This window comes from Astyanax mexicanus, chromosome 4 (assembly GCF_023375975.1).
Source record: "Astyanax mexicanus isolate ESR-SI-001 chromosome 4, AstMex3_surface, whole genome shotgun sequence".
Taxonomy (NCBI): domain Eukaryota; kingdom Metazoa; phylum Chordata; class Actinopteri; order Characiformes; family Acestrorhamphidae; genus Astyanax; species Astyanax mexicanus.
The window spans coordinates 26,937,002-26,949,643 of record NC_064411.1 but is presented as its reverse complement, the minus strand read 5'-3'; the positions used below and the strand labels follow the sequence as shown (position 1 = coordinate 26,949,643).

Sequence of the window (12,642 nt, the reverse complement as noted above, 5' to 3'; positions counted from 1 at the left end):
CTGATCTCCTGATCTCACTCTCTGTCTCTCTCTCTGTCTCTCTATTTCTCTCTATATATATTTCTCACTCTCTTTCTCCCTGTATATCTCGCTTTTTTTTTCTCTTTCTCTATATCTTTCTATATTTATCTCTATTGCTCTCTCTATCTTTCTTTCTTTCTTTCTATCTCTCACTCTATTTCTTTCTCTTGCACAGTCTCTCTATTTCTCTCGCTTTCTCTTTTTTTCTCTTTTTTCGCTCTCTCTTGCTCTATAACTTTCTCTTTCTCGCTCTTCCTCTTTACCTGTTTTTTCTGTTTGTCTCTCTCTTGCTCTCTCTTTCTCTCTCTCCCTCTCTCTTTCTCTTTCTCTCTCCCTCTGTCTCTCTCTGTAGCTCTCTATCTCTCTTTCTCTCTATATATGTGTCTCTCTATTTCTCTCTCTCTTGCTCTGTCTTATCTCTCTTTCTCTCCCTTTCCCTCTCTTTCTCTTTATATCTTTGTCTCTTACTGAATCACCTTCTCTCTCTTTCGCTCTCTCTCTCTCACTTTCCCTCTCTCTTTCTCTTTCACTCTATCTCTCGCTGTAGCTCTCTCTATCTCTCTTTCTCTCTATATATGTCTCTTTCTCTATCTCTTGCTCTGTCTTATCTCTCTTTCTCTCCCTTTCCCTCTATTCTCTTTATATCTTTGTCTCTTTCTGGATCACCTTCTCTCTCTTTCTCTCTCTCTCTCTTTCTTTCTATACATATCCCTCTCTCTCTCTATTTCTCTCTCTCTTTCTCTCTCTCTCTTCCCCTCTTTCTCTTTATATCTTTCTTTCTCTGTCTAGTTCACTCTTTCTCTCTCTAGTTAACTCATTTCTTTTTCGCTCTTTCTGTCTGTATATCTCTCTATATATCTCTTTTTTTCCTCTTTCTTTGTCTCTCTCTCTCAGGTGGTGTGTTAGATGGAGCAGGTCTGGTGCAGGCGTGCGGGTGGTTATTATTAAAGCGTGTGTTTTGTGTTCACTGGATTCACTGTGTGAGAGAGTGGTTAATGTGTGTGTTAATGGAGGAGGGGGACAGAAGAGCTTTGGATATTTGGATATTTTATTTTGTTTGGATAATTACTCCATTATACTGGGTGTGAATGAGGAGTGTGTGTGTGTGTGCAGTTTGCAGTGTGTGGGTGTGTGTGTGTTACAGTTAATGACCTGTATCGCAGATATGTTTAATTATAGCGTCTTGACGAGTCACCCGCCATTACAACAGCACCTAACATTCATCTAACATCCACTTATCCCATAACAAACCTTCCTCTAACTTCCATCTAACATCTGTTACTGTTCTCATTCCAGCTCTGCACCAGCGACTGTGTTCTGCTTCTTACAGTGGAGTTCATAGTGATATTATATTAATATATATATATATATATATATATATCAGTTTTAATGCAGCTCAGTATAATATACAGGCATAAACATTGTAAAACAAAGTATCAAATACCATACAATTTGCAGTTATTGAATCATTTATTGCAGTTAAACCTCAGATCTGAGGCTTTGTATCGTGTTTTAATGAGCAGCTAATTAGGCCTATCATTAAAGGGATGTTTTTGTTCAGCTTGATGTGGAATAGATTATGCAGTAATCACTACAGCATCACAAGAGCGCTAAAATCTTAAGGACCAGGATTAGGTTCCTATGAACTAAAACCCAAACCAGAAAAAACGTTTGCACAATATGAAAATTGCAAAACAAAACAAAATTACAATATTTCCTACATTTACTTTAATATTCATTTGATTGCAGACAGTATAAAACAAGATAATTCATGGTTTATCTGCTTAACATAATTTTATTTATTAATCTAGACCCATTCTTGCATTTCATCCCTGCAACACAAATTGTGACATAGGAAACATAGTCCTTGAAATTAGGTAAAAACAACCAAACTAAAAATAATGATTATTGAATAGTGATTTCCAACAGGTGATTGTAAACATGATTGTAAGCAAGAATTAATATAAATGAATTAAATGCACATAAAACATGAAATACAGTTGCATGAAAAAGTATGTGAACCCGGGATTACTTGGATTTCTGAATAAATTAATCATTAAATGTGTTCTGATCTTCACAACAATAGACAAACACAGTCTGCTTAAACTAATACCATACAAAAAGTTATATGTTTGCATGGTTTTATTGAACACAAAGCAGCAAAGCAGCCAAAAACATGATGCCCCCTCCACCATGTTTCACAGTTGGGATGAGGTTTTGATGATGGTGTGCTGGGCCTTTTTTCTCCACACATAGCGTTGTGTGTACCTTCCAAACAATTAATTTTTCGTTTCATCTGTCCACATTATATATTTAGCCAGTACTAATGTGGAACATCTAGGTGCTCTTTTGCAAACTTCAAACGTGCAGCAATGGTTTTTTTTTGGACAGCAGTGGCTTCCTCCATGGTGTCCTCCCATGAACTCCATTCTTGTTTAATGTTTTTTTATATTGTAGATTTGTCAACAAAAATATTAACATGTGCCGGAGAATTTCTGTATTCAGTCTTCAGCTGACACTCTAGGATTCTTCCTCACCTCATTGATCATTCTGCGCTGTGCTCTTGCAGTCATCTTTACACGACTTTACCACGTCTAGAGAGAGTAGCAACAGTGCTGAACTTTCTTCATTTGTAGAGCGTCTGTCTTACCGAGGACATATGAACATCAAGACTTTTAGAGATACTTTTGTAACCATGTCCAGCTTCATGCAAGTCAACTATTCTTGAATGTAGGTCTTCTGAGAGCTGTTTTGTGTGAGACAGGATTCACATCAAGCAATGCTTCTTAGGAACAGCAAATTCTAACATATAGATTTTGTGTGGTATTAGTTTAAGTAGACTGTGTCTGTCTAATGTTGTGATCTTAATGAAGATCAGAACACATTTAATGACCAATTTATGCAGAAATCCAAGGGTTCACATACTTTTTCTTGCAAATGTATATTGAATACATAAGTTCTTGACCCTCTGGGCTCACCTTTCTAGTTTTAGTCCTTTGTAAGACTAGCACTTCATTGAATGATCTGAATCATTTCTTTTGTCTGGTCCAGGCTTTGTAGCTCTAACTTCTCAGAGTGACTCTTAATGCAGATTCTCTAATGAGCAGATAATTAGGCCTATCGCTAAAGTGTCTCTTAGTTAAATGTAAATGGGGGTGCTTTAGAAATGCTTGATATGTAGTAATAGATATGTAAATTATGCAGTAATTACACCACAAAGAGTGTGATGTAGTAAAGCCATTTGGAAAAGTGGGTCTGCTGAATCTCGGGTAAGTACTTCCAAAGATACAGCGCAGGGTCTTCTATCAAAGGGGGCTTTTAATTTGTATCTTTGAGTGGCTTTAAGTGTCGGTGTGTAGATGGGTAGCTTCTCTATATATGTGTGTGTAAAGTGGGTGGATTTATGTTTGGATCTTTCTTTTTTTTTTTTCCATATTCCTTTAGATTTTCTTTCTTTTTTTCACATTTAGATTTATTTACAAGTATCTCCAAAACAGCAACTTTAGAGGAGAGAGACAAAACCTTCCAAACTTTTAATGGAAGCCAATGTGAAAAGACATTATTTTAGGTAATTTTGAAGTATTTCTATTGGTCTGTTCATCAACAAATTTTGGCGCAGTGTAAGGGACAGTTTGTCTGTTCAAAATATGTATTAAACTAAAAATCAACAAAAATGAAGATAGTTGTTTTTTTTTTTTTTATTGGACAGTGACGATATGCGCATGCATGTCTTTAATTATAAAATAATACCAAAAAGGCACTGGGTCTATTGAAATGAACTTGCATTGATTAGTAAAATACATTGGATGTAAAGCTATTTCTCCACAAATGGGCAGAAATAGCACTAGTAGTGTTGGTGCACACCGAATAAAGTGAGTGAAATACACCCGCAACAAAAAAAAAAGTATACCTTACCCTAATTAAATGTAGTTAATTGTGTTCAAATTCTAATGAAAACAGGAAAAATATTTAAATAAATGAATTGATTAAAAAATAAAATCAAGTAACATGATTCTGTTTGTGTTCTCTGCATAGCAAAAAAAAACTATACAGTCTGTCTATCTGTTGCACGATTTCACACCCCAGATTCACTGCTATGTCAGGAATAGTTCACCAACCAAGCATATCTATCAGACACTAATAACAGATTAAAGCTTAGATTTTTATTAACTCATAGAAATAAAGGAGCCTGGCTTTAAATATTGACCAACAAGGTAGAATGCCCCTTGCTATTAGTGAATATAATAAAAGAGCGAGAACGCTGTTGCACTGGTGCACTTTTCTACTGTGCAGTGATCTCTAAACACATTGGACCTTCATTGAAACGTTATCAGAAGAGTCACTGCTGGGATAAACATATTCCGCCACCCCTTTCTTTTGAAGAATTGTGCCAAAACTACTAGGCTACAGTCAGTATTTGTTAACATATTGTGCACCTGTATGATGGGTGCATGTAATAAAACATCACAATTATACAAATAATAGCAATAGCAAACATAACACAGTATTTATTGGAATGTATTTTTGTTCATGTAAAAAAAAATTATATATATAATATATAGAAAATGTACCAGATTTTTCGTGCCTTTTTTACATAAGGCGCACTGCATTATAAGCTGCTTTATGTGACACTAGTAAGGAACAGGGGTGTCTCCCTTCTAATAAAACATAACTGCAAAGTAAACAAACCTGTAAATCTTAAAAAAAAGCAGTTTCTTTCAAAGTCCAGATTTCCACTAAAGCTAAGTCCAGCAGCATTAGCTGCTAACTGCTAGCACTAGCCACAGTTAGCGCTAGTAAATGCTGCTTCACAGCCTATGCTAAAGAATCCTGAGTGTTCCAGTAAACCAGGGCGATATCAGCTAGCGGTTTATCTTATGTAGCTTGTTTTAACACGGCAGACTACTGTCCAATATACTCACCTTTGAACGGTGAAAGAGCTAGCGCTTAGCACGATTAGCAACTAATGCTTATAATGCTTCAGTACTGGAGATCTAAACTGAAACTCCTGTATAACTCTGTACTTCAGCAGAGAGGCTTTACTGCTCCTTAATACCTGACTGATCAAAATTAAATACATTTTTTTCTGCACCATTTGAAAATGAGTGTAATACACCTGAATACACAGTAGGGCTGTGTGTGTGTGTGTGTTGGTGGGTTGGGGGCTGTATGTTTATACCTGTCTGCATGTGGTGAGTGGCTAAGTGTGGCTTGCTAAGTGAATGTGTGTTTATACTGTATATATTTTGTGTGTATGTATTAAAACTGTACCAGTCAAAAGTTTGGACACAGCTCGTCTCTCTCGCTTGTCTTTTCTTTCTTTTTATGATTTTTCTTTTTACATTGTAAATGTAATATTGAAGACTATATTAAATCTATTCAGGAACACATGCAGAATTATTCAGTAAACAAAAAAGTGTTAATCAAAACAGAATCTGTTTTATACTTGAGGACAGATCTGCAGACTCTTGGTGTTTTAATCTCAGTCTCTTCATGAGGGAGAGTCTCCTGGAATAGTTTTCTCAGCATAGTCTTAAAGGAGTTTCTGGAGGTGCTGAACAATATTTACTGCTTTTCCTTGAGGCTGTGAAGCTCCAGCTCATCCCAATTAAATCACCTCAAATCACCATTTCAGTTCATCAGGTTTAGATAAGGAGATTAATGTGGAGGAATAACATTTTCTTACTTTATTTTTTTAATGTGTTTAATATTATTCTACAGTGTAGAAAATAAATTAAATAAAGAAATAAAGAAAAACATTGAATTAGAAAAGGTGTGTCCAAACGTTTTACTGGTTCTGTTTGTGTTTGTATATAGACCACTTTCTAAATCAGTTTCTTTGATTTTGCTATTTATAGGTTTATGTTTGAGTAAAATTAACATAGTTGTTTTATTCTATAAACTACAGACAACATTTCTCCCAAATTCCAAATACAAACACTGTAATTTAGAGCTTTTATTTGCAGAAAATGAGAAATGGCTAACAAAAATAAAAAAGATGCAGAGCTTTCAGATCTCAAATAATGCAAATAAAACAAGTTCATATTCATAAGAGTTTTAAGAGTTCAGAAATCAATATTTGGTGGAATAACCCTGGTTTTTAATTACAGTTTTCATGCATCTTGGCATCATGTTCTGCTCCACCAGTCTTACACACTGCTTTTGGATAACTTTATGCTGCTTTATTACTGGTGCAAAAATTTAAGCAGTTCAGTTTGGTTTGATGGCTTGTGATCGTCCATCTTCCTCTTGATTATATTTTAGAGGTTTTCAGTTTGGTAAAATCAAAGAAACTCATCATTTTTTTAGTGCTAATTGTCTTATTCTTATTGTCTTTCCAAAAATAAATTGTATATATATATATATATATATTTATTAATATGTCTGTGTGTGTGTGTTCACATTCAGACGAGCGGTGGCTCACAGCACACTCAGTCGGGTCGTCACTCGGTGTCGGTGGAGGTGCAGCTGCAGAGACAGAGACAGGAGGAGAGAGACAGTTTCGCACAGGCACAGAGACAGTACAGCTCCCTGCCACGGTAAGAGTGTGTGTGTGTGTGTGTGTTGTATGTGTGTGTGGAAATCGATACGGCTCGTTTTTGTTCTGCTCTGCTGCAGACCCAATTCCAGGGGCTGTTCTTGTTTTCCCATTGCAAAACAATACACACGCACTGTGCGAGAGCGTGCACTATAGCACGACTGTAACACGGGGGCACCTGATTTTACTGTATTTGTGCCGCACACTGTGTAGTAAAGTGGCATGAAGAAGTTTGGGCGTCCCTTTAAAAAAAAAAACCTCTCCTACTGTGTTAAAGTTAAAGGTGCTGTCTGTGAGTCTGGAAATTTCTATTGATATTTAAACTTAAAACAAACATACTACTCTCTTTTCTTATTTTAGTTTTTATTTCCATTTTTACTGTTATTCTTTAACATGTTTTTAATTTGACTTCTCTGTGTATTTTCTAATTTGTAAAGCACTTTTAATGACTGTTGTGTATGAAAGGTGCACCTGTAGTGCACCTTCAGAAACTCTGCACACTAATTGTGGTACCACTTAAAATTAAGACAACCCTTATAAAGGGTTTATAAATGGTTTATAAAATGAGTTATTATTGATTAGGTTGTAAATGCTTTAAAAACCATTGATAAGCAGTTACAACACACCAGTTGAAAAGGCAACAGTGATTCGATTGCTTAGTCATATTTAAGTAAAAAGATCTGAAGTTTGACAGTATAAATAAGTGTGGAAATTAGCCATTTTTATTTATGTGTTGTTATGAATATATATTTTTTAAATATTAAAGAAATACATATATTTTTTAAATAATTTAACTTTTTGTTACCATTTGAAAATCAGGTAATCTTTTACTAGCTTAAGTTTAAGACACTCCTGCATGAACACAGGATATGTGCCTAAAAGCACTACTTTAAAAACAAAAAACACATTTAAAACATTTTTAAAACACCAGTTTATTAAATTAAAAATCTAGTTTTGTGTATGGTTAAATCCCTTCCTACTATAATGAAATGAATATTTTTAAAGTATTTGCATCCTAATTAATAACCAATAATACCATTCATAAACCATTTATAAAGGTAGTCTTATTTTAAATTGTCACCCTAATTTTTATATACAGTGCTGGGAAAAGTATTTAACCCCTCACAGATTTCTTATTTTAATGCTGTTTTATTATAGTAACTATAGAGTCTGTTTTTTAAATGATGATTTCATTTATTAAATGAAAAAAAAAAACTATCCAAACCAAAAAAAAAAAAGTGTTTACCCCCCATAAATTATCACAGTCACTTTTTGGAAACCTGAGTACAATTTCACTACTAACCACAACCATGCCTGACTACTACTAGACCTGTAGAATCAATAATCACTGAAATAGAATCTGTCTGACAACATGAAGCAGATAAAAGATCTCTCAAAGTCATTGATCATCTTTCAGTCTGAAAGGTTATAAAGTCATTTTAGAGCCCTGAGACTCACAGAGAAGCACAGTGATTCACTATTATTCACTAATGGAGAAAACATGGAACACTGGTGAACCTTCCCAGGAGTGACCGACCGACCAAAATTACTCCAAAAGGGCATGAACAACTCTTCCAGGAGATCCCAAAAAAAGGAACCCAGAACAACATTTAAAGAACTGCAGGATCTCACTAACAGCCTCAGTTAAGATCAGTGTTAATGATTCAATAATAAGAAAGAGAGACTGGGTGAAAATGATCTCTATGAGAGAATCCAAGATAAAAAAACACTGCTGACCAAAAACAACACAACCACCCGTCTCACATTTACCAACAACTATCCTGATGATCCTTCAGAGCGTTGGGTAAATATTATTTGGACTGATGGGGAAAAAAATAGAACTTTTTTGGAAGGTTTGTGTCCCATTATATCTGGAGTAAAACTATAAAACAAATAATTTAAGTTTTTAATAATCTACATGTATCCTAGAGGTGTGATTATCAAGAAAAATAAATCCGCCTGATGCTCTTTATGTATTTTGTCAAGTAATAATTAATAATCCATGTAATGATTTATCATCAATATTCTTATGCTTTCAACTCATAAACACTCAAGTATAACCATTTTTAAAAATATATCTTAGGTGTGAATATATTTAAAGTCTATACATTCAAAAATAAAAAAAATAAAAAATAAAAAAATCTGCTTGGTAAAATTTTGACCAAAACATGATCATTTCCAGGAACACACAAAACAGCCTAGGGTTCAAAGGGTTAATAAATACTGCTATCCCATGACTTTTGGCACATCTTTCTCTCTCACAGCCACCCTCGTAAAACCCCCAGTGTATGTGAGGACCCCTGGGAGAAAGCCCACCCCTCCAGAGACGCTTTCCAGTCAGCTAAAGACAGCGGGCGCTACTCCAGCTACCAGGGGTCCCGCACCGCCCCCCGTCCCGCGTGGAGGAACGGACTCCCCACCTCGCCCATGGGCGGCGGCTACAACGCTCGCGTCCTATTGGAGGCCCAGGAGCTGCTGAGGCAGGAGCAGAAGCGGCGCGAGCAGGAGATGAGAGGAAAGGGGGTGGCCCTGAGGGAGGACTACGAAGCGTCCCAGGATTCCAAGGGGCCGTACAGACAGGACGTCCCGCCCTCGCCGTCTCAGCTGGTCAAACTCCACCCACATCGCGTTCACACGCCGGAGAAAGCACGACTTTTCCACTCGTGAGAGAAAAAAAAGAGGTATAAACGGAGGTATAAGTGAAGGATTGGTGAACTTTACTCTTTCTTCTGTGAACGAGGGAAGAGATGGAAGGATGGAGGAGAAGTTGAATGGGCTGCACTCTTTAAAAAAAAATGAAGGTACCATGAAGTAATACAGTGATAGAAGCCATGGAAGAACCAGCTTTGGTTCCCTGTAGAACCTTTTAACAAGAGGTTCTCCAATGATCCATTGGTTTACAAGGTTCTTACAAACCACAAACGACACTACAGGGGTTGGACAATGAAACTGAAACACCTGTCATTTTAGTGTAGCTAAATTGGAGCAGCCTGGTGGCCAATCTTCATTAACTGCACATTGCACCAGTAAGAGCAGAGTGTGAAGGTTTAATTAGCAGGGTAAGAGCACAGTTTTACTCAAAATATTGCAATGCACACAACATTATGGGTGACTTACCAGAGGACAAAAGAGGACAAATTGTTGGTGCACGTCTTGCTGGAGCATCTGTGACCAAGACAGCAAGTCTTTGTGATGTACTAAGGGCTACAGTATCCAGGGTAATGTCAGCATACCACCAAGAAGGACCAACCACATCCAACAGGATTAACTGTGGACGCTGTAAGAGGAAGCTGTCTGAAAGGGATGTTTGGGTGCTAACCACATTAAACATAAACATAAAACCACGGCTGATCAAATCACAGCAGAATTCAATGTGCACCTCAACTATCCTGTTTCCACCAGAACTGTCCGTCACCACAATCAATTATTGTGGTCTAAAACCAGGTGTTTCAGTTTCATTGTCCAACCCCTGTATGTGGACAAAAGTATTGGGACAAACATCGTAATTACTGAATTCAGGTGTTTATTCGGCCTTGTTGCTACGGGTATATAACAAAATCAATTTCCTAACTATGAAGTGTACGTCTTTACAGATGTTAATAAAAGAGTGGGTGGAGCTAAAGAGCTTAATGAACTGCTACAGTTGTGGTCAAAAGTTTACATACACTTGTAAAAAAAACATAATGTTATGGCTGTCTTGAGTTTTCAATAAGTTCTACAACTCTTATTTTTCTGTGATAGAGTGATCGGAACACATACATGTTTGTCACAAAAAACAGTCATAAAATTTGGTTCTTTCATAAATTTATTATGGGTCTGCTGAAAATGTCACCAAATCTGCTGGGTCAAAAATATACATACAGCAACAAAATTTGTCAATTTTGGTGATGTAGCGAGTTGTGTCAATCAAATTAGCTTCATGTCATGGCCTCTTCACTTCTTGTAAGTGATTCTGATTGACTACAGCTGTTGACTTCTCATGAGCCCATTTAAATAGGGCTCATTTGACCCAGTGATTAGACTCAGCTACAAAAGCTACAATGGGAAAGTCAAAGGAACTCACTCATCCAAAGTGTGGATCTGAAAAAGCGAATTATTGACTTGAACAAGTCAGGGAAGTCACTTGGAGCCATTTCAAAGCAGCTACAGGTCCCAAGAGCAACTGTGCAGACAATTATACGCAAGTATAAAGTGCATGGAACAGTTGTGTCACTGCCACGATCAGGAAGAAAACGCAGCTATCACATGCTGCCGAGAGGAGATTGGTCAGGATGGTCAAGAGTCAACCAAGAATCACCAAGAAGCAGGTCTGCAAGGATTTGGAAGCTGATGGAACACAGGTGTCAGTCTCCACAGTCAAGCGTGTTTTACATCGCCATGGACTGAGAGGCTGCCGTGCAAGAAAGAAGCCCTTGCTCCAGAAAAGGCACCTTAAGACTCGGCTGAAGTTTGCTGCTGATCACATGGACAAAGATAAAACCTTCTGGAGGAAAGTTCTCTGGTCAGACGAAACAAAAATTGAGCTGTTTGGCCACAACACCCAGCAATATGTTTGGAGGAGAAAAGGTGAGGCCTTTAATCCCAGGAACACCATGCCTACTGTCAAGCATGGTGGTGGTAGTATTATGCTCTGGGGATGTTTTGCTGCCAGTGGAACTGGTTCTTTGCAGAAAGTAAATGGGATAATGAAGAAGGAGGATTACCTCCAAATTCTGCAGGAAAACTTAAAACCATCAGCCCGAAGGTTGGGTCTTGGGCGCAGTTGGGTGTTCCAACAAGACAATGACCCAAAACACACATCAAAAGTGGTAAAGGAATGGCTAAACCAGGCTAGAATTAAGGTTTTAGAATGGCCTTCCCAAAGTCCTGACTTAAACCCCATTGAGAACATGTGGACAGTGCTAAAGAAACGGGTTCATGCAAGAAAACCATCACATTTAGCTGAACTGCACCAATTCTGTCAAGAAGAGTGGTCAAACATTCGACCTGAAGCTTGCCAGGAGCTTGTGGATGGCTACCAAAAGCGCCTAGTTGCCGTGAAAATGGCCAAGGGACATGTAACCAAATACTAATGTTGCTGTATGTATATTTTTGACCCAGCAGATTTGGTGACATTTTCAGCAGACCCATAATAAATTTATGAAAGAACCAAATTTTATGACTGTTTTTTGTGACAAACATGTATGTGTTCCGATCACTCTATCACAGAAAAATAAGAGTTGTAGAACTTATTGAAAACTCAAGACAGCCATAACATTATGTTTTTTTACAAGTGTATGTAAACTTTTGACCACAACTGTACATGGTCCTGTAATAAATTGCCTGGCACCACTTGGTAACCATACAAGTAGACAGCTCTGGAAAAAGTGTAGAAACCACTTCAGCTTCTGAATCAGTTTCTCTGATTTTGCTAATTATAGGTTTATGTTTGATTTAAATGAACAGTGTTGTTTTATTCTATAAACTACAGACAACATTTCTCCCAAATTCCAAATTAAAATATTATTATTTATTTGCAGAAAATGAGAAATGGCTGAAATAATAAAAAAAAATGCAGAACCTTTAGAACTCAAGTAATGCAAAGAAAACAAGTTCATATTCATAAAGTTTTAAAAGTTCAGAAATCAGTTATTTGGTGGAATAACCCTGGATTTTAATCACAGTTTTTTTTATGCATCTTGGCCTTATGTTCCCCTCCACCAGTCTTACACACTGCTTTTGGATAAAATTCAAGCAGTTCAGTTTGGTTTGATGGCTTGTGATCATCCATCTTCCTCTTGATTATATTCCAGAGGTTTTCAATTTGGTAAAATCAAAGAAACTCATCATTTTTTTTCCAGAGCTGCATATCAAGGACATTAGATATTGCTATAGCATCTATGTAGCAACACCAAAGAAACCACCTGGTAACCCCTTAGTAACACCAAATTAGCAACTTTATGGGAAATATGACTAAATAGTGGAAGCATTTATGAACCACAGCAACTCAACCAGATACAAAGCTTCCAGAACTGTTAAAAGTGCGAAAGGGGGACTGACTCCACACTGATGGTGGTAGGTTTACAATAGGGGGACGTCTTTAA

The 12,642-nt window shown here is 37.0% G+C and overlaps 1 protein-coding gene across 2 annotated transcripts in view; it reads left to right on the top strand.

Moving 5' to 3' along the window:
* Positions 1 to 10,195, top strand: part of pard3ab (par-3 family cell polarity regulator alpha, b) — a 228,054-nt gene extending 217,859 nt beyond the window's left edge. For both annotated transcript variants that reach the window (XM_049478959.1, XM_049478958.1), the window contains 2 exons: positions 6,430 to 6,560; positions 8,824 to 10,195. In XM_049478959.1, coding sequence (XP_049334916.1) covers positions 6,430 to 6,560; positions 8,824 to 9,226 — 534 coding nt within the window. In that variant the 3' untranslated portion in view covers positions 9,227 to 10,195. The remainder of the gene's footprint in view (positions 1 to 6,429; positions 6,561 to 8,823) is intronic.
* The last annotated feature ends 2,447 nt before the right edge of the window (positions 10,196 to 12,642 follow it).